The sequence below is a fragment of the Leucoraja erinacea genome, chromosome 2 (genome assembly GCF_028641065.1).
Source record: "Leucoraja erinacea ecotype New England chromosome 2, Leri_hhj_1, whole genome shotgun sequence".
In the NCBI taxonomy this organism is placed as follows: Eukaryota; Metazoa; Chordata; class Chondrichthyes; order Rajiformes; family Rajidae; genus Leucoraja; species Leucoraja erinaceus.
In genome coordinates, this window is record NC_073378.1 from 80,791,416 (window position 1) to 80,814,637 (window position 23,222).

General features: G+C 43.7%; 1 protein-coding gene across 1 annotated transcript in view; it reads left to right on the forward strand.

Moving 5' to 3' along the window:
• The first annotated feature begins 310 nt into the window (after positions 1-310).
• The window catches only part of LOC129711549 (adenylate cyclase type 2-like), a 262,852-nt gene continuing 239,940 nt past the window's right edge, over positions 311-23,222 (forward strand). Inside the window, 2 exon segments of the mRNA XM_055659237.1 lie at positions 311-697; positions 7,951-8,148. Of these exon segments, the coding sequence (XP_055515212.1) occupies positions 500-697; positions 7,951-8,148 (396 nt within the window). The 5' untranslated portion in view covers positions 311-499.

Here is a 23,222-nt window from a genome sequence, read left to right on the forward strand (position 1 = left end):
GTTCAGATCTTATTGATAAATTCTGAAAATACTAGAGGGAAACAGAAAACTGCAGTCCAGTTAATTGGATTATATTTTAATTATTCTTCTGGCTTGGAAAAACATTTTACTATGTTTCTGACATGTGGTCACATCAGATGCCCTAATCAGTTAACTAACTGTATATGTTCTTTCTTTTGTAGGTTATTCAGAAGAGTGGGAGATTGATCACAAAAGAAAATAAGGGACTGTTTCTTATGTTGCATTGCATCAATTGAAAGTCATTTGCTACAGTTGTTTAACATCGATTATGCGAGGAGATAGTTCTCAAGGATAATGCATTTTGATTGAGATGAGTGCACCCTCTGTTCTGTACATCAGTCTTGCTCACAGTTTACTTCACGATCATCACAACTCAACATGTTGCTTCAGCAATATGATATGAGAATGCTCCCTCAACTGCACCTTGCTGATTTTACTCCAGTTAATTGAGGGTTGAAAAGCTTAATTGCTGATTTTTATGTGGCAAGACACAATGAAGAGGAGACGCTATTTGCTTAACAGAACTGACGATGTCCCAGCTACACAAAAGTCAACCGACTGGCTGTATGAGTCATATTACTGCATGAGCCAGCAGCATCCTTTGATTGTTTTCTTGCTTCTGATTGTTATGGGAGCCTGTTTATCACTACTCGCTGTCTTCTTTGCTTCAGGGCTGGTAAGATGCTTTATATTTTAATGTTTAATAATTACTGAACGATCACAATTGCCATTATTTAAGCTTTTATGTAAAAAGTAGGCATTACAACTGTATTAATTTATTATCCAAATAAATGAAGATCAGAGCATTGAATAGTAAACCAAATTATAAGTTGCTTGGAATATGTGTGCTGACTGATTCTGTGTCCCATTCATAAACGTTAACTGACGAACTCGGTTAGAAATCATTAAGGGCAGTCAGAGCTCCTCTGCTGTGAACAACATTCCAGCAGGCGGTGAAGCCCCAAGTTCTCGCAAATGTTACTTCTAGAGAAAAAGAAGGAAAAATGCTTTCAGAAAATGGTAAATAAAGCAATCAAATTGTTCTTATGAAGTGCTTAGAAAGCATGATCATGCAAATTTGAAGCATTAGTGCTCATGAGACTAATACGATACATGTGTGCAATCTACCAAATTCGCAAACTTTGAATTGGTTATATCCAATGTTCACATGGATATTGATAACTAGTTTTGTTTTTAACTGAAATGCAGTAATATTAGAATTTTGAAAAATCTGAATATTTGCAGCTCCTTGTGTCTCCATATTTAAAATTATTCTATTCTCATGGATTATCACTTTCTCGAAGACTTTCAAGAATAGTTTAATTTAGAAGCGTATTATAACTAACTTTTTTTAACTGAGTTTATCCATAATAGTTTGTTCTTAAGCAGTAATCCCTCACCTACCAGAAAGGTGTATCTATATTTCTGAATCTCTGAATCTTACTTAAATACCATGGTAAATTTGATGTATTTCTACTGATGCTGATCGTGCCACGATGAATGTCAACTTTAACATTTATCAATGCAGGCAACTCTGCAGAATTGTTACAATTTCCAGTGAAGGAGGGAAGGTTAGGCTATTATAATACATGAAGAATTGATGTGTGAAAATTTGTCCTTACAAATTAAAGGAGCTGAGATTAGACCTGGTATTAGCCATTTTCAGAGATACAGGTAGTTCTGCTATAATGAGTTTTCCTATAACATGAATGGGATGTAATGTGATGGATTAATTAGGGAATACTATTTGTATTATGCAGGCCAAGTTGGTTAGAATGTCATTTTTATCAGGAAGTGGATACCATTTAAAAGTTACTTTAGAAATTGATAAGCTAGAAAAAGCTGCCCTAGGGAAAAAAACAGTCAAGGGAAAAATATTTCCAAGTAACCTGAGGAAATCAGATATTGTTTTTTAGCTTCACTGTGGGTGTGGGATGATGCTGAATGCCTTCAAATCAATGTCTGAGTGGCACGGTGGCACTGTGATAGACTTGCTGCCTTACAGCACCAGAGACCTGGGTTTGATCTGACTATGGATGCTGTCTGTACGGAGTTTTACGTTCTTCCCGTGACCGCCTAGGTTTTCTCCTGGTGCTCCGGTTTCCTCCCACACTCCAAAGATGTACAGGTTTGTAGGTTAATTGGCTTCGGTAAAAAAAAAGTAAATTGTCGCTAGTGTGTAGGATAATGTAAGTGTACGAGGTGATCACTGATCGGCATGGACTCAGTGGGCCGAAGGGCCTGTTTCCGCACAATATCTCTAAAATAAAAGTAAAACTAAAGTAATGAACTGTGTGTCACTCTATCCCACATCAAAACTGAAAGGAATTTTAGTCGCTCAACACCCACATGTTGAATGACCATAAAGAGCAGACCATGCAGGCCAGTAACTGGTGTGATGCCTGTATTTGACAGTAATCTGCATTTGAGCCAGCAAGCATCACATGGTGGTTACTAGATGGCAAGTGCTACCTTCTGACCAGATGGCTAATAATTCATTATGCAGCCCACAAATACATGATCAGTGTCTATACAATGAAAACTATCGTGTTACAAAAAAATGAATTGGAGCAAATTGTTGAGATGAAGCAACACTTGAAGCGCTTAAACTGCCCAGGAGGAACCTTGCTGTATTGGTTCCCAGGAGGAACCTTGATTTTATACACCTGCAGGAGATCACCCCTCAACTTCCTTTGCTCCACGGAATAAAATCCTAGCCTGGCCAAACTCTTCCTACAGTTCCTTGAGACTTGGCAAACAACTCATAAACCTTCTCTGCATTCTTTCCTGCTTAATGGCATCCATCCAATAACAGGATGGCCAATACTGAACACAACACTCCAAGTGCAGCCTCATCAATGCCTTGTACAACTGTACCCTAACGTCCCACCTTTTACTCTCAATTCCCTGACTGATGAAAGCCAACGTGGCAAAAGTATTTTTCACCCCTATCTTCTTGCGACATCACTTTCGGGAAACTTTGTACTTGCATTCCTCAGTCCCACTGCTCTAATCCATTCCTCAGGGCACAAAATGCAACACCTTACACTTACAGTATCTGAATAGACCAATTCTTGGCCCACTTGTCTAGCTGCTCAAGATTATGCTGTAATTCTGGATAAGCATCTTCATTGTCTACAATACCATCTATATTAGTGTATTCAGATATGCAGCCAGGCTATGCTGTCTGTATGATTTGGCTTACTCCAAAACTTAGTAAACCTCTCTGCCTACAGAACAAAACATATTTTCCATTGCAAATGCCAATTTGAAATTAAACTGTTATGGTGTGCAAATAGTATGTTTACAAATGTATTTAACATTAAGGTACAAAGGAAACAAAAGAACAATTAATAAATTGCATCGGCAACACATGTGCATGGAAAGTATGAATCAGAATTTAGGACATTTTGTTAAATCAGAAAAATTGTTTCAGAAATGATAAAGAGAGAATGAAATCATACAAATACAAAAAAAGAGAAAAATGGTTCAGAGAATAATTGCGTTGTCATATTTCCACTGCAAAATGCATGCTAAAATTATAAACTAAATTTATGAAGAAACATATTCCCCAAAGACAGGAAGTGGAAAATTACAGAGCAGCTTAACGTAGTGAATCATGTAATATAATTTAGGGTCTCATTTTTGAACTGGAGATTTAAACATTGTCACATCTCATTCCACAAAGTTGGCTTAAAATGCTGGCACATGATGCTGCAGAAAAGGAACTATGTGAATTATTCTACTACAGCAGGTTCATACCAGTCAGTCGAGGGGTGAGACTAATATTTATAGACTCCCACAAACCAATCTGAGGCAGAATACCAACAGCCATAAAACATGTTAATCTCAGAATGTTCACCCAGAATCAGAGCCAGGGCATCACTCTTTCCTTGCATCATAGATCTAGTGTGGAGTTTAATTTCAGTACCATATTCCAGCTTTTTCCCTATACCCCTTGATCCCTGCACATATGATTAGAGCAAAAAACAGGAAGAGCGACTGCATTGAAAACCACATGCCAATATGAACGACAGACCCCAGCGGGGAAATAGAGGCAAGAAGATCTAAATAGGAAATTTCTGAGTTTAGGTTCTTGTCAGTGGAAGCAGAATCAAGAGGTCCGCTGTGGGACCAGAAATATCTTTGTGAGTTGCTGGGTGGAGGAAGCTATAGGGAAAGAGCAAGTCATAAGGTTGTTTGGTAATTCTGGTGAGTATTTAAAAATGTAAGCTTTTTTTTAATGAGATGAGAATATATGGCAGTGAGCAATGAGGTATTTGGTGAATGTAATATCGCAAGGAAGTTCATTGTGGGTGAATTTTTCAGGATCTCATATTTATAGAAGTTATCAAGGGAAGTTGGTCGGCAGTCCAAGTGTAATGGCAACAAAGGATGAGCTTTTCAGTAGCAAATGAGCAAAAGAAGGGATGAGAGTTAATTGTGATTATATGGATTGTACGGGTTTAGTAGTAGCACAGATTAAAAGTCTGAATATTAGCTTGTGGGTAGATTCAGGCTCTTTGCTGAGGAAGTGACTCTAGAAATCGTGGACACATTGGGGATCACTTTCCAATGTTTTATATATTCAGGATCCGTTCCTGTGGATTGAAGCTAATGTTATCCCACTTTTTAAGAAAGGCAGGAGAGATAAAACAGGGAATTATAGACCAGTTAGCCTGACATCGGTGGTGGGGAAGATGCTGGAGTCAATCATAAAAGTTGAAATAGCAGCACATTTGGATAGCAGTAACAGGATTGGTCCGAGTCAGCATGGATTTAAGAAGGGGGAATCATGCTTGACTAATCTTTTGGAATTTTTTGAGGATGTAACAAGGAAATTGGACAAGGGAGAGCCAATGGATGTAGTGTACTTGGACTTTCAGAACGCATTTGATAAGGTCCCACATAGGAGATTAGTGGGCAAAATTAGGATATATGGCATTGGGGGTAGAGTGCTGACATGGATAGAAAATTGGTTGGCAGACAGGAAACAATTAGTAGAGATTAACGGGTCCCTTTCAGAATGGCAGGCAGTGACCAGTGGGGTACCGCAAGGCTCGGTGCTGGGACAGCAGCTATTTACAATATACATGAATGATTTAGATGAAGGGATTCAAAGTAACATGAGCAAATTCGCAGATGACACAAAGCTGGGTAGCAGTGTGAACTGTGAGGAGGATGCTATGAGATTGCTGGGTGACTTGAACAGGTTGGGTGAGTGGGCAGATGCATGGCAGATGCAGTTTAAGGTGGATAAATATGAGGTTATCCACTTTGGTAGTAAAAACAAGTAGGCAGATTATTATCTAAATGGTGTCAAGTTGGGAAAAGGGGAAGTACAACGGGATCTGGGGGTCCTTGGTCATCAATCAATGCAAGTAAGCATGCAGGTACAGCAGGCAGTGAAGAAAGCAAATAGCATGTTGGCCTTTATAACAATAAACTGCAAAAACGGGACAAGAGAAAACAAAAAACAGAAAAGACAAGGACTGCAGGCGAGCCGCAGCTGTAAGGCAGCGCCGCCACTTCCGGAACTTTGGTCCTCGGATCGCTCCGAGCTCACTTAGGCACCTGCCGCACTGCCCCACTCCTCCCTCTCTCTCTCCCCCCCCCCCTCCCCCCCTTCTCTCCCTCTCTCTCTCTTCCCCCCCCTCTCCCCCCCTCCCTCTCTCCCCCTCCCTCTCCCCCCTCTCTCCCTCTCCCTCTCCCTCTCTCTCTCTCTCCCTCCTCTCTCTCTCCTCTCTCTCTCCCCCCCTCTCTCTCTCTCTCTCTCTCTCTCTCTCTCTCTCTCTCTCTCTCTCTCTCTCTCTCTCTCCCTCTCTCTCTCTCTCTCCCCCCCTCTCTCTCTCCCTCTCCCCCCTCTCTCTCTCTCTCTCCCCCCCCCCCCCCCCCCCCCCCCTGTCTCTCTCCCCCCTCCGTCTCTCTCTCCCCCCCTTCCCCTTCCCCACTGTGAACACAGCTCAGTCCATCACCAGTTCGCCACTTGCTTCCACCCAGTCCATCATTTCAGTGCTTTGCTTTGGGAAGGCTGGAAGTGTTGTTAAAGATGCCTGTCAGCCTGACCATTACCTTTTCTGTCTTCTACTTTCTGGGAGAATGAACAGGAGCATCAATGCTCAGATATCCAGACTTAAGATGAGCTTTTTTCCAACTACTAGCTAACTCTTGAACCAAGCACTTCTTACACACCTTCCAAGTAGATGTTGCCATATTTCCTACACTGTACCTTATTTAGTTATTCTGTTATTGTACTTTAAGGTTATTTCGCACTGCTTCAGACTGAACTATAGTCTTGCACATTCTGCTGATTTGTACCAGTATTTATTGCTTTATTTATCATTACATTATATATATATATATATATATATATATATATATATATATATATATATATATATATATATATATATATATATACACACCGTTTACTGTGCAAGCTTCATGTGCACAAGGATCTTCTGATGTATATGAGAATAAGCTAATCTAATCTTATTCTTTCCTTATACATTTGCAACTTTAAACAATTATTAAAAACCATTTGTTGAATCGTACCACAGGCAGATAAATTGAATCACTAAGTTGAGAATCTCCTTATGTAGCAGCAAGAGAAATCCTTCCTGCCACTTAATGTGTTGAGCCCTGCAAAGTGAAGGGAGACGATTAGCTGAAGCATCACACTTGGAAAGTGAGACTGGTATAGAATTGGAATTTCATTAATCTGAATGTTGATTCAGAGTCTACGTCAGAAAGGGATAGTCATTTATGTAATAACTTCATAAATTATTTCTTAGTGTTGACTATCAGATACATTTAATAATAGGTACATAGTCTTTACTGTCAGCATGCCTCTGCCCACAGTATTGGGTCTTGTCGAATGCTGCCAGGACATTTTAGATCTGCAAACTGCTTGAAACTAAATCACTGTCATGGTCTCTCTGACTCCTCCCGGCTCACTTGATGAAAATAGGAATAACCACCATTACATAGACAGACTCAAAAATAATAATGGCATTGTCACTAAACACCCAAATAGATGTATAAGGAAAACAACTGTGAACTGTTGCCAACTAGAGCATGCTACATGACAGAATTCCAACTATTAGGACATAAGGGGAAGATCTTTTCTTGGATTTTTTCCACTGAAAACAAAAGGACTGTAAATTAAGCACTGAATCTGTTGTAAGTGTTTTTATTGCCTTCCAATTTGCTCTTGTCAATCAAGAAGAGCCACGGTTGGGACTTCCTAACCAGTGTATAAAGCACACTCAGTAACAATATTGTAGGGCATATCTGTTTTAAAGATAATAATGATGCAACCTTGTCAAAAAATTTAGGGGTTACTGAAATTTCAATTAACCAATTGACCACATGTGCAATTGGGAATATGTTTGGCAACCTAATGTAGAGGAAGTCTATTATAGATGTTTCTGAAATAAGTAGCAACCCGCCTGGGCACAGCAATATTTATATCCATTTAATTAGTTATTCCTAATTGCGGCATTATAAATGTGTGTTTTAATTGCATTTTGAGTGTCATTTATGTATTTTTCACAACATACACAATAAGTGTGATCTAAATAAATATAAATACTGCAGTTATCTATATCTGTGGAATGATAAAGCCATTAAAGCCATTAAAGTCATTAAATCAATTACATTTTTTTCTTATATGTTAATTATAACACATTACTGTAAATTACTGTAAATATGTAGAATAGATTGGATTCATGGACTTAATTATATCGCTGAATTTTGATGTTCAGTTTGAAACAGTGGATGATCAAACATTAGAATTTTTTTTGAAACTGCTGAATAATAGACTATGTCATCACTATTTCTACATATAATTAATATTATTAAATGCACAAATCATTCCAGACCTGCAGCGAGAATATGCTTAACCAGCTTTTCATTTCTTTTCCCCAGGATATCGACGACCATGTGGCTTTCATAATCACTGTTCCAACTGCCTTGGCTATATTCTTCACTATTTTTGTGCTGGTCTGCATGGAGACTGTGTTCCGAAAGCTACTTCATGTGTTTTCCCTAGTAGTTTGGGCATGTCTGGTCGCTATGGGTTACCTCTTCATGTGCTTTGGCGGGATCATTTCTCCATGGGATCAGGTAAGAGTTCTACAAAAAAAAAATATGATTGTTGTCACCATTTCATTTTTTACATGCTTTAATACTTTATCCTGAAGTTTTTCTTTGAAACAATATTGTAAGTTGTGTATACCAATCACATAGTATATAGTAACTACTGATTGAAATAAACTTAGTACATGACTGGCTTAATAAGGCCAGAAATCTCACTTGCCAGTTAAGCAAGGAACAACTTTAAAAACAAAAAGAAGTTGTGATATTTGAAAAATTGAGTTTATGAATTTGCTGGTGTGTGATTATATACCTCAAAAGCCCTGGAGAACAAGGACAGGTGGCGTTTCAGGGCAGGATCTTTCTTTAGTCTGATTGCAGGGATGGGAGGAAAGAAAGCTAGAAGAGTGGAGGGGCAGGACAAAGCATGGCAGGCCATAGGTGAACACAGGCAAGGTGGTGGGGGGGGGGGGGGGGGGGGTTTGGTGATGGGCAAATGGTTGGAAAAAGACCAGAGATGTACACACACAAGGTGTGAGAAAAAAGGATTAGAGAGCTGCAAATTGTGTACCTAGAGGATTGACAAGATGCAAGTTATTTAGGGTTGTAGGTGGAGAGGATAGGGAGAGGAGATATAGGTGCAAGGTCAGCCAGGGGTAGAAAGGGGAGAGGGGGTGTATTGTGGAGTTACCTGAAGTATGTCTTTGAACCCACTGCTGAGAGATTGTGTATCTTTGAATAAATCACTTGCTTGGTTCTCAGCAAAGCAATAAATGTGCTATGGACTAATATAGAAACTGCTGTAAGCATCACCATCTGCAAAAGGAGAAGCGTATCATGCACTACTGAAGAATTGTTGTACGAAGGAAATCTGAGAGGCTTGCAGATGGTTGTGGATTGGGCACTGGTGGTTGAAAAAGGTTGCTGGACTCAGCTAGGTCTACATTGTGTGCTTCGATTGGAGAAGGTTGGTCGTTTCAGGAGAGTGAGGTGTGAAACTTGTCGAGGAGCTGGTCACACATTATAAAAATGACGCAGGACTGTCAGTCCAAGGGTTGGTGGCAGTGAAAGACAGTTTCCTTAAAGGGCTCAAACCTGATTTAGATTATTTCTCAGTCACATAGAAAAAATAAATAAAAGCCTACTAAGGCCCACTGTCACATCTGGTATATTTTATGCATTACAGTGTCAGATGCACACAGTGTTTCCACTTTGAAGGAAATTACCAAAATTCGGGAAATTCTGGTCGTCTTCGGGCAATTTTAGGGAAATTAAATAATTTCGGGAAATTTCCGTATCCGGCCAGCGGGATGATATGGGGGAAAAAAGTATATTTACGGCCATCAGCCCCTGCGTAGTTAGGGGAGGCCCGTCAGCCGCGTCACAATTGAAAATGGCGCTGCTGACATGGTAGGGACTGGCGTAGTGGGCCCTGGTGGGACCAGATCACCATTTTCACGATATTGCCTCGTTTCTGGGTGAGTGGGGCTGTGGAATATTGAGTTGGGGAAGGGGGATTTGGATCCAAGAGGTCCACGCTTGTTTTATATCAGGGGTGTCAAACTACAAGCAAAAGGGGTCCAATCCAGCCCGCGGGACGATTTGGGGGAAAAAAAGGAGTGTCCGCTTCTTAGGGTCCGTGGCTGTGGTGTCTGCCCACCCGGTCCATCGCCTCCATCCACGGCGTCGGAGCCTCGCCGCCGGTCAGCCTGGCGTCCAGGGATCGGTCCGCTGCTGACGGTACGGAGAGACTGTTCTCCTGTAGCCAGGCAGGAACAGGAACGACTGACTCTGAACCCCGTCCTGGCAGCGGTTGTGATCTGACACCAGGCGCCGTTCCGGCCGTGCCCCCGTCTCCCCCCGCCATGGGCCCTCCAACGCTGCGAGGGAGGGAGGTAGAGGGAGGGGAGAGAATGGGAGGGGGGAAGGGGGAAGGGGGGAGAGGGAGGGAGAGGGGGGAGAGAGGGAGAGGGGGGAGAGAGGGGGAGAGAGGGGGGTAGGAGAGGGATGGGGGGATAGAGAAGGGAAGGAGGGAGAGAGAGAGAGGGTGAGGGAGAGGGAGGGAGAGAGCGAGGGAGAAAGAGAGAGGGAGAGAGAGGGAGAGAGAGGGGAGGGGAGAGGGAGAGAGAGAGAGAGGGGGAGGGAGAGAGAGGAGAGAGGGAGGGGGAGAGGGAGAGAGAGAGAGAGAGGGGAATTACTAAGATTATTGAAGATTAAAAGATAATATATAGAGAGAGAGAATGAGAGAGAGGGAGAGAAGGAGGGGGGAGGGGAGAGATAGGGAGAGAGAGAGATTCGGGAGAGGAGAGAGAGGTGCATAACACTGAACAAGTGAGTAAAAGCAGGCGGATACGGTGTAGTTACATAGATCCGTTTTACCTTGTTCTTCTTTGTGTTGTTAACGTGTGTTCGCAAAAGAAAGACAACAACAAATAGCACACAGGAAGCATTTTTAAAAATTTCAGGAAATACCATCAAATTCCAGGAAATTTGGGATTCTATTTCCGGGAATTTGTTTTTGATGTGTGGAAGCACTGGATGCACAGGACTGGAAACTTTGCAGTATAGTTGCAGAATGAATGCATGGATTCAGCATGTTGCCTCTGTCAGTAATTCTCAGTTTAGTTTAGTTTTAGTTTACTTTAGTTTAGTTTAGAGATACAGTGTGCAAACAGGCCCTTCGGCCTACCGTCCATGCCGATCAGCGATCCCAGCATATTATTACTATCCTACATACACTAGGGACATTTTTTACATTTACCAAGCCAATTGACCTACATACCTGAACTTCTTTGGAGTGTGGGAGGAAACCAAAGATCTCGGAGAATACCCATGCAGGTCACAGGGACAGCACCCGTAGTCAGGATCGAACCCGGGTCTCGGCGCTGTAAGGCAGCAACTCTACCGCCACCATGCCACCACCATTTGACAGCTCTATAAGTGAATGAATGAATAAGTTTATTGGCCGAGTATTCACATACAAGGAATTTGCCTTGGTGCTCCGCCCGCAAGTGACAACATGACATACAGTGACAGATAGGAATGACAGTTTGGAATAACAATTCTCAAATAATAGTTTGAAAATTACCGCAGTTTAAATGGAGAAAAACTGACAATTCAGATAGGCACCACACTGGCATGACCCCAGCGTGTCTCCAACCTCACAGACTATCAGTATTAGTTTTAATTTTTACTTAATTGACAGAAAAATCAATTTGGTGAATTTGCATAATGTTGTAAGAGACAGGGAACAAAATGCACTTTAAAATATTAAAGTTCAAGTGCTTCAACTCTTAGTTTAAATTAAGCTCTGCTGTTGAAATATTTCCATTGGAAAATGTGGACACAACCTAAATGCTAAAACTGCCTCACTAAATAAGCAGTTTCTGTCCTTTAATTATTTATTAAATGATCGGCATTCAATTTGATTTATGGTAAGCAATCACTGCAGGTCAAAACAACCCGTATTATTAATGGTAATATTATAATCATATCTTATCTATCTATATATTAAAACTCTGTGTTTGTGTGTGTTTGTGGGTGTGTGTGTGTTTGTGTGTGCGTGTGTGTTTGTGTGTGTCAGATTCCATTTTCAGATATTTTTTCAGATTAGATTTTTGCCCCTTGATTCATTGGTCCGCCAAAACCACACGCTGAAACTCCGAGATTTTTTCCATTTCGGTAGAGATTTCACTTTTACATTCTCAAATCCACTCCTCATTAAATTTTGTCGTGTTTATGTACACATTTCAAATACAATCCTTCCCCCCCACCCCCGCAGCCTGTGTCGAAGCACGTAATACGTGATCGCTTGTGTGGGAATAGAGAAAGAGGATTGGGGGTGTTAGGGAATGGGGAAGAGATGGACTGCCCCTACCCCTCCCCCTCCCACTATCCCTCCCCCTCTCTCCCACCTCTCCCCCCCCCCGTTTGGCTTTTCTCCTCTCCCCTCCCCACCCTCTCTCCCCCTCCTCCCCTCCCCCCTTCCCTCTCACCCCTCTTCTCCCCATCCCCCTCCCCCCTCCCCTTTCCCCCTCTCTCCCTCCCCCCCCCCCTCCCTCCTCCTCCCCCCTCTCCCCTCCCTTTCCCCCTCCCTCCCCCTCTCCCCCTCCCCCCTCTCCCACCTCTCTCTCCCCCCCACCCCTCCCTCCCTCCCTCCCCCCCCCCCTTCCCTCCTCCCCTTCCCCCTCTCTCCTCCCTCCATCTCCCTCTCTCCTCACCCCTCCCCTCCTCCCCTCTCCCACCCCTCTCTCTCCCTTCCCCACCCCTCTTCACCCCCCATCTCCCCCCACCCCCTTCCCCTCTCTCTTGCAACCACTTCCCGCTACCCCTCTCCCCCTCACTTCCCACTCTTCCCCATTTCTCCCACCCTCCCCCACCTCTCTCCCCTCCCCCTCCCCACCCCTCTCCACCCCCTCCCCCCGCTCCCTTCCCTCTACCCCTCTCCCCTTCCCCTCATCCCCTCCACCTGTCCCCCCCCTCTAACATCTCCGCCCCCACCCCCCCCCCTTCCTCCCCCCCCTCCCTGCCCTCCCCCCTCCTGCCCTCCCCCTCCCCCCCCTCCCCATCTCCCTCTCCCCCTTCCCCCCCCCTCTCCTCTCCCTCCCCAATCTCTCCCCTCCCCCCGTTCCGTCCACTCCTCCCCACCCTCCCCTCTCCCCACCCCCCCCCTCCCCCACCCCCTCTCCTCTCCCCCCCCCTCCCCCCCCCCCCTGTGTGTTTTGGGGGGGGGGGGGGGGGGGGGGGGGGTGGTTAGTGTGAGTGTGATGCCGCAGCCCCCACCCCCCACATACGCGTGATGGGGAAACAGACCCAAGGGGTCTGCACTTGGTCTAGTATACTTTTAAAACTCTGTGTGTGTGTGTGTGTGTGTGTGTGTGTGTTTGTGCCTGTGTGTGGTATCGTCTCGAAGACCAGGCGCCGAAACAGGGAGAATGTTTATATATTTCTGTCGAGATTTTCCTGGTGATTTTAGAAATCCAATCCTCTGTACATTTGGTATATAATTTTTCCTGACTTTTTTATTAAAATTGGTTAACCAATCTGACCGCTGACCCAGCAGCTGATGACCACCTCTCCCCCCTCCACCTCCCCGCCCTCCTCTTTTCCCCCCCTCCTCTTCTCTCCCCCCAACCTCTCCCCTCCTCTTCTCTCCCCCTCCAACTCCCCTTCTTCTCTCCCCCCCTTCTTCTCTCCCCCCTCCCATTTCCTCCCTTCCCCTCACTCACCCCCTCCTTTCTATACCCCCCCCTCCCCCTCTCCCCTCCACTCTTTCTCCCCCTCTACTCTCTCTCTCCTCCCTCTCTCTCACCCCTCCCTCCCTCCCATTCCCTGCATTTCCCCCCCCCCTTCCCCCCTTCTCTCTTCTGTTTTTTGTTTTTTCTTTTTCTTGTTTTTGTGCTAAATTGTAAACGTCCTTCTGTTGCACTGAGTACGAGCAGCTTTCATTTTTCACTGTACATGTATAGTGCACAATAAATGAGCATATCTCATCATCCACCCTCTAATTTCCACCTCTTCCCCTCTTCTCCTTCCCCCTCTCCTCGCCCTCTCTCCTCCTCCCCCTCCTCTCCCCCTCTCCCCTCCCTACTCTCTCTCCCCTAATCTCTCTCTCTCCTTAATCTCTCTCCCCCTCCCTCTCTCTCTCTCTCTCTCTCTCTCTCTCTCTCTCTCTCTCTCTCTCTCTCCCCACCCTCTCTCTCTCTCCCCGTCTCTCTCTCTCTCCCTCTCCCTCCCTCTCTCTCTCTCCCTCCTCTCATCTCTCCTCCTCCCTCCTCTCTCTCTCACCCTCCTCTCTCTCTCCTCCTCTCCACCCTCTCATCCTCCTCTCCTCTCTCTTCCCTCCCCTCTCCTCCTCCTCCACTCTCCTCGTCCCTCACTCGCCCCCGCCTCCCCATCTCCAGCTCTCTCCCTCCCTCCCCCTCCCTCCCTCTCCCCTCTCTCCTCTCCCCCTCTCCACCCTTCCTCCTCCTCCCTATATCTCCTCCCCCCCCTCTTGCTCTATCCCTCTCTCTCCCCTCTCCTCCCCCTCTCCTCCTCCTCCCCCTCTCTCTCCCCCTCCTCTCTCTCCCCCCTCTCCCGCTCTCCCTCCGCTCTCTCTCCCCCTTCTCCCTCCCCCTCTCTCTCTCCCCTCTCCCGCCTCCCCCTTTCTCTCCCCTTCTCCCTCCCCCTCCCTCTCCTTCTCCATCTCTCTCCCCTCCTCTCTCCCCCTCCTCCTCTCCCCCTCCGCTCTCCCCCTCCCCTCTCTCCCCCCTCCTCTCCCCCCCCCTCTCTCCCCCTCCTCTCCCCCTCCCTCTCCCCTCCTCTCTCCCCCCCCCCCTCTCTCTCCCCCCTCATCCTCCCTTCTTTTATTAGAAGCAACACACATTATAAAACATTTCATGTATATCAGTCGTACATTGTTAATATTATCAATTGTAGATTGGTTCTGCTTCTAGTTTTTTTTTAAAGATAGGAAGTAAGAGAGAAAGAGGAATAAAACTACAAATGTCAAGATTAAAAAAAAGAATGGAATGGTTTACTAATAATACATCTTTGGAGATAGGATTGTGGATTATAAAGTATAACTCTTCATCAAATCCTGAGTTCAAGCTTCTGTTAGGTTCTACCCCTTCAAATAGTCAATGAATGGAGACCATATTCTAACAAAAAGTTCTTGTTTGTCCATTAAGACAAATCTGATTCTTTCCAGGTGTAAGGTCTCCGACATTTCCATTATCCAGATTTTAATTGTGGGGGTTATAGGGCCTTTCCAAAATTTTAGTATTAATTTTTTCCCAGTTATTATACTGTAGTCAAGAAAGTCTCTTGGGTTTGTTGTGAGTGTTATACTTTGTTTGGTTATGCCAAGTATTATCAGTTTTGAATTGGGATCTAATTTAGTATTAATAGCTTCAGAAATTATTCTAAAAATATCAATCCAGAAATTTTAGATTTTTATACAGTTTACAAAAGTATGTGCTAGATTAGCCTCATCAAATTGGGTTTTAAATGTTGTTATTATACTTGCCTCAACCGCTTCATCTGGCAGCTCATATCATAAACAAACCATCCTCTGTTTGAAGAAGTTGCCTCTCTTATAAAACTTAAAAAACTTTCCCCTCTCATCTTAAAACCTATTCCCGCAAGCCATTGACTCGCCTTTCTTGAGAAAAAGACGATGTACATTCACTTTATCTATGCCCCTCATGATTTAATATGTTTTAAGGATTTCTATGTTCTATAGAATAAAATCTTAGCCTGCCCAATCTCTCCCTGTAACTGAGGCCCTCGAGTCCTGGCAACATTTTGTAAATCCTCTGCACTATTTCTAACTTAATGACATATTTCTTAGAGCAGGGTAAGTAAAAACCAATATTACAAATGCGACCTCACCAACATCTTATACAACTGCAAAATATCCTCCCTATTAACCTAAACGGGTTTATTTCTGCCTTTCATCACAACGACAGACATGGGCACAGTCCAGGCAGTCCAGGAGTGCGGGAGGAATGCATTGTGCCATGCTTTGTGAAATGTTAAACTGCAGCCTCATTCGCTTAGTGGGTCTTGTTTCAGAGCGTACAACGCACACTTTGTAGAGGACATTCAATCAGTTCACCTGATATTCTAGTAAAAGGATTATCTGGCCTTTCACATCATTTGCTGTTAGTGGAATATTAGTGTGTGAAATTCGATTCAACCTTTTAAATAAAACAAGGTGTAACTATATCTGAAAGGTATTTCACGAGCTTTGAGTCACAGGAGTGTTCTGAACTAAATAAGACAGCATTACAGCAGGATTTTATTTTATTTTAATGTTGACATGTCTTGTATGTCTGCTTATTTTAAAACAAATTCTGCAGTAGAAGTATTGCATTTAAAACATAGGCATCCTGGAAATGCAGTTTGGAGTAGGTTTTCAATGGATATATTTCTGCCTTTCGATGAAAGAGTGGGCTGAAGCATCAGGTTGCTTTCTAGATGCCCACGAGAAACAATCAGGGAACCCAGACAAGGTTGAGAATTCCTCCAGGCCTAACAAGAAGATGAATAACCACACAATTCATCTCAGGGGGATTGCCTATTTTTATTACCTCGGGAAAGATGGGGCAATTATGTTAATTTCCTGCTACATGTAACATCCAAATGTGAAATGGAATTGGGTAATCACAACAACACTATTATTAGATGGAGGAAAAGAAAGTAGCTTCAATTTGCCACCTCACTGAGGAGCTCAGAGCATAATCGAGGTATGTTGCATTTCTGCTATGGGGTGGGCCAGAGAATACAAGATTAAACAATATGTAATCTCTGTGCTGCAGATGACTGTATCTGATCTAGAAGTGATTGATGTCAATACCTAGCATCAAAAACAGGAGAGTGCTCCCATCTAACAGCTGTTTTCTGTATGGACAGAGAGCAACTCGAAACAGCAATACATTTATAAATTGACCTAAATGAAAATGTAACAATGTAAATTATGGTCATGAAAAGATGTTTCTAAATGTTTTGTACAGAAAGCTACCATTTGATTCTTGAAGTTAATTAATGTTACTGAAATATATTTGGCTCTCAGCTGGTACCATTTGATCACAAAATCCCATTGACCTACTCATATAGAATGATAACTCCCGAATGAATGGCAGTGAAGTATGATTTTTCAGTGGGATGACATTTTGAAGAAGCATTTTCTTTCAACCATAATCCAGCCACAAATTTAATAAATGGAATGTTTAATGAACCCCTCTAAAAAATGTGTCCCCTAAGATCATAATGCAATTATTTTAATGATTTTAGCAGATATCTTGTGTTTGAGAGCCTACCGGGAAGTCTCACAGCAGACTACTTCTGTTGGAAATTTGATTGAGTGCATCTCAATCTTCTGTTGAGGGAGAAAAATCTATTTCATCACAGTGAGAAGAAAAGTGTTGTTCGATTTTGAGTTTTTTACAGGTTCTTGAGATGCTGTATTTTTAAACCTTTTTTCAGTTTTCTGTGATTTGTTAATAGTAAAGTCCAGTGGTATATTATATGATGGTCACAATTTTTTTTGCGACTTTCACATGTCTAACAAAATAATACATACCTCCAGCTCTTTTTATTTTGCATCCTTTGTAAGATGTTTAAAATTTATTTGAATCTTATTTAAGAGATGGGAAAAAGACTGATGTGTAGGAACGAATTGCAGATGCTAGTTTACATCAAAGATAGCCACAAAATGCTGGAGTTAAGGGCCTGTCCCACTTATGCGACTTTTCAGCAACTGTCTTCGACCTTCAAGCTCGAGGGCACTCACCTGAAAAACCGGGAGCTGGATCGACCGTCAGCGATGAAACCGCGAATTGAATCGACCGACCACACACCCACACCCACACACACGCACACACAAACGCACACACACACACGCACACACACACAGCAAAGGCGGAGGCCAGGGAAAGTGGGGGAGCACTGTCTGAAATTCACATCCATGATGAACAGGAAGGTAAAAGACGGCTGGCACAGTGTACGTAAGGGGGGCGGGGAGAGAGAGAGAAGGGGGGGAGAGAGAAGGGGAGGGGGGGAGAGAGGGGGGGGGAGAGAAGAGGTAGAGGGGGGGGAGGAGAGAAGGGGGGAGGAGAGAAGGGAAGGGGAAGGGGTGGGGGAGGGGAGAGGGGAGGGGAAAGGGTGGGGGAGGGAGAAGGAAGGGGAGGGAGAAGGAGAGGGGGAGGGAGAAGGGGGGGAGTGGGAGGGAGAAGGGGGGAGGGGGTAGTGGGAGGGAGAGGGGGAGTGGGAGGGAGAAGGGGGGAGGGGAGGAAGGGGGGGTTTAGCGGGCATTTAACATTACCAGTCGTTTTTTCTTGGTTCTGAAAACTCGTGCATACGTTTTTTTCCCCAATGAGCCAATTAAAATTCCCGGTCAGCAAAGGTGATTGCCTACGGCTACCTCGACTACCTATAATTACATGGCGACCCCATGACCCCTCGACCAAACTGAGGCCGCCAGTATGCGGGAACTTCCCTCGAGCATGAAGGAGAGTTCCCGTGACCTCCTAGGACCACGTGTCGACCATGCTGCGAGTTTGTGGCGAGAGCAAACTCTTCTAAACTCGCAAATTAGGCCGCCATAGTGGGACAGGCCAACTCAGCAGGTCAGGCAACATCTCTTGAGAAAAGGAATAGGTGACTTTTCGGGTCAAGCCCCTTCCTCAATCTAGGGAAAACGTAAATGTTTGGCAAACACTATTAACTTACAACTTTTGCATCAATGGAGAGAAGATCATTATTTTGCATAGAAATTGATTGTAAGGAAGAGAAAACACACTTGAAAACTCGATTATTAAAATAAGTCAGCATCATCTTTTCCAATCCCTTCCCCATTCCCATTCAAAATTTAGTGTTCACTAGAGTGGAACCCGTTGGGCCCCGTTCCCCCTACGCATTATTCCACCACTACCCGTTCCCCCAAAGCAACCCATTTTCACCACTCACCTGTTCCCCCAACGCACCCGTTTCCCCATACACTCTCTCCCCCTACTTTTCACCCTCCCTCTTCTCTCCTCTCCCCTCCTCCCATCCCTCTCTCACCTCTCCCTCCCTCTCCTTTCCCCTACCCTCAATCACTTTCTACCCTCAGTCACTCCCTCCCTCCCTCCCTCCATATCCCTTCTCCCCCTACCCCCTCCTCTCTCTCTCTATCTGCCTGCTTCCCCCACTCCTCACCTCTCCCCATCACACTCCCCCACTCAACGCAATGTTTAAATAACATTTCTCCTCCTCCCCTCCTCTTACAACAATGTAACAAATATCTTAATGCACTAGGTGGAACTCTGTTGATGGGCAGTTTATGTTAATGAGATCCTATTGTGATGTCATTGTCGAGTGGAGCACTGTTCACGGGCAGTTTATGTAAATGAGATCCCATTGTGACGTCATAGCTATAAATTCCACTGCAGTGTTCAAGTCTTTTCTCAAAGTGGGTTTTTGTAAAGTAAAAAATATGAATAATTTGTAAAATATAACATCAATCAGAACGAAATTTGATTAAAAAACACACCACAAGACAAATGTGAGTAAGGTAGTCCAAAAATTGTAGTGCTATCGCGTACTGTTTTGGCATAGTTCCGGGATCACATGGGATCACAGACATGCATGCACACAGAATCCCAAACAAGATGAGAGTTTTTTGTAATATACTAGACCAAGTTGGACCCGTTGAGCCCCGTTCCCCCAAAGCATATTCCACACTCACCCGTTCCCCCAACGGAACCCGTTTCCACCACTCACCCGTTCCACCCATGCAACCTGTATCCCCCAACGCAATATTCCACCACTCACCCACAGCCCCAAACTGCGCAGGTGCGGCTCATACACTCCATCCCCCTCCTCTTCACCCTCCCTCTTCTCTACCCTCTCTCTTCCCCTCCTCCACTCCCTCCATCACCACTCCCTCCCTCACCTCTCCTCTACTTTCAGTCACTTCCTCACCTCTCCCATATCGCACTCGCCCATTCAACACAATGTTTAAATAACATTTCTCCTCCTCCCCTCCCCCACTCCCTCCCTCTCCTTACGACAATGTAACAAATCTTGAATTGCACAGGGTGGAACACTGTTGATGGGAAGTTTATGTAAATGAGATCCGATTGCGATGACAATTTCAGGTGGGGCACTGTTCACGAGCAGTTTATGTAAATAAGATCCCAATGTGACGTCATAGCTGTAACTGCCAGCAACTGTCACTGCAGTGTTCAAGTCATTATTTCTCAAACTGGATTTTGTAAAGTTGAAAATGGGAATAACTTGTAAAATATAACCTCAATCTGAACGAAACTTGATATAAAAAAAACACACCACAAGACAATTGTGAGTACCGTGGTGCAAAAATTATAGCGCTATCGTTTACCATTTTGGCGTAATTTCGGGCACACACACACACACACACACACACACACACACACACACACACACACACACACACACACACACACACACACACACACACACACACACACACACACACACACACACACACCGTGATGAGTTTTAGTTATAGATAGATAGTTTATTTAAAGATTTTCACCTCCAGTCATATTTAAATCACACTCCCCTTTTCCTTGCTGGAAAGAAACTAAAGAAACATTTCTGAATAACTAATATTCAATGCAACATATGAAAGAAAGCAAAGTCTATGATGGGGAAAAACCACGAGAATGTCAATGAGTAGACCATAGACTTCCCAACTTTAGTAGTTAGGATGTGTAGGAAAGAAATGCAGATGCTAGATTAAATCTAAGGTAGACACAAAACAGTTTGAAGATGGGTCTCGACCCGAAACGTCACCAATTCCCTCTCTCCAGAGATGTTGCCTGTTTTGTTACTCCAGCTGAGTTACTCCAGCATTATATGTCTACCTTTAGCAGTCACTAAGTCTGATCAAACAAGCATATAAAATTAAAACTGTGGTGATGATAAAATAACTTCTTCAAAGGATTCAATCCCTTCCCACAATATTCCATCGTGTAATCCAGCACCATACAGGTTAAAGTTGTGCCATATAATTTATCTAGATTGAAATATGATAAATTTAATGGCACCAGCCACTTATATAACTTTGTTATGAGATAAGGTCAGAGGCCTGAAGTGCATTGCTCATTTCCAACATCACAGAGCCATTCCATTATCTTTAAAGCATTAATCAGGAATAATCTCAACTTTCTTGAGTGCATACAGCTGCAACAACTTTCAAAAGGCAAGTCACCACATATAAATAAAAACTGCCCACTTGACTGGCATACATCCACCACCATAAACATTCATTCCCTCCATCACCTGCACATGATGGCAGCAGTGTGTCCCATCTACACAGTGCACTGCACCCCCTAAACCCCAAATCTCTGCCTCCATGAAGGGCAAGGACAGCAGCTGCACAGGAACACCTTGCAAGACAAGGTTCTGCACCCAAGTAAGACAATACACACACACTATTTTATAGTTCAACACTTGCGGTAAGAACAACGACCAGCTATTCTTTTCTTGATAGCGTTATAGTAACATATGAGGTTTATGTAAATTGCGTGTAGCACCCTTTGAATTTTGTCGCACTAGCAGCATGTAACCAGGCTGTAATATGTGGCAACGGTATTGTTTTCTATACTGTAAAAATGTTTAGGTTGTAGGTTCCAGAATGTCTGTAGCAGAGCTGGCTGATAGAGTCTGCATATGTTGCACACCACACAAAAGGGATGCAAGTCCTTTCGGTAAGTGGGTCATAGATTTATAGAGTAACGTAGCAAAGAAACAGGCCCTTCGGCCTACCATGCCCATGCTAATCATCTACACATCCCATCTGCTCAGCCAGATACAACTAAAATTATGTGAGCCACTTTCTTCCACCACTCATTGCGTTTCTGATTCCAACCATACCCTGGGTGAAAATGTCCTCCGCAGATCTGTGTTAAACCTCTTCTCCCTTACCTTACATCACTGTCCTCTAGCTTTTGACATCTCTGTTACATGGTAAAGTTTCCTATGATCTACCCAGTTTATACCTTGTCTTTTGTTTAATAAAGCAATTTTTGTTAGTTTCATCAATTTTCTCCTTTTCCCCTTATTATTGGCAACAGCCTGGGAGCCACCAGTTAAACCAAACATCATATGTTCACCATACCCTCCATCTAGCTGGGCTCCCCTTCAATAATCATGCTGAATCCCAATATTATCACCACAATGCAACTTCAAAATGCTCCAACTGCAGTAACAACCCACTTATGTCACCAAAATAAGAAGATCATTTCATAAGATCATAAGGTCATAAGTGATAGGAGTAGAATTAGGCCATTTGGCCCAACAGGTTTACTCCACCATTCAATCATGGCTGACCTATCTCTCCCTCCTAACCCCATTCTCCTGTCCTCTCCCCATAACCTCTGACATAGTACTAATCAAGAATCTATCTGGCTCTGCCTTAAATATATCCACTGACTTTGCCTACACAGCCCTCTGTGGCAATGATTTCCACAGATCCACCACCCTCTGACTAAAGAAATTCCTCCTCATCTCCTTGCTAAAAGAACGTCCTTTAATTCTGAGGCTATGACCTCTAGACCTAAACTCTCCACATCCAGTCTATCCAAGCCATTCACTATTCTGTACATTTCAATGAGGTCCCCACTCATTCTTGTAAACTCCAGTGAATATAGCCCCAGTGCTGTCAAATGCTCGTCATATCTTTACTCAGAGAGTGGTAGCTGTGTGGAATGAGCTTCCAGTGAAGGTGGTGGAGGCAGGTTCGTTTTTATCATTTAAAAATAAATTGGATAGTTATATGGATGGGAAGGGAATGGAGGGTTATGGTCTGAGCGCAGGTATATGGGACTAGGGGAGATTATGTGTTCGGCACGGACTAGAAGGGTCGAGATGGCCTGTTTCCGTGCTGTAATTGTTATATGGTTATATGGTTATATGTTTATGATAAACGGTGATAAATAAAGAATTGTTCACCGTGCTACCTCATTACAGGAACACTGCATATCACAACAAACCCTTGCTCCTTTGCTTGCTACATATCATATTCCTACATTTGGTTGACTGCTTGTATACTTTATTCAATCTGAAATTTGATTTCTAATGCAGCATTAACAATCCCAGAATAATTTACAATTGTATGTAATATCTTCAGTTAACATAGATCAATCCTGATAGTTAAAGGTATTAGTTCAAGTTCAAGTTCAAGGAGCCGGCGTGCTTTGTAACTTTGTCAGTGCCGTAGGTGGCTGCTATTTGTATACATTGTGTGTGCGAGCAAAAGATCTCACTGTGCGTAGTCACATGTGACAATGAAGTATTGCTATCCTATTCCTAAGTTCACATTTATTGTCACATGCACCAATTAAGGTACAGTGATATTTGAGTTACCACACAGCCATACAAGTAAAAAGAACACAATACATGATAGAGTTTAACATAAACACCCATCACAGTGGAATCAGCATTCCTCACTGTGTTGGAAGCCGATAAAGTTCAGTCAATCTTCTTTCTTTGTTCACCCATGGTCGGGGCCTTGAACCCTCCGCAGTTGCCTACGTACAAGCCCTCCTGTCGGGATGATCAAAACTCTGACATCGGGACGGATCAGAAGACAC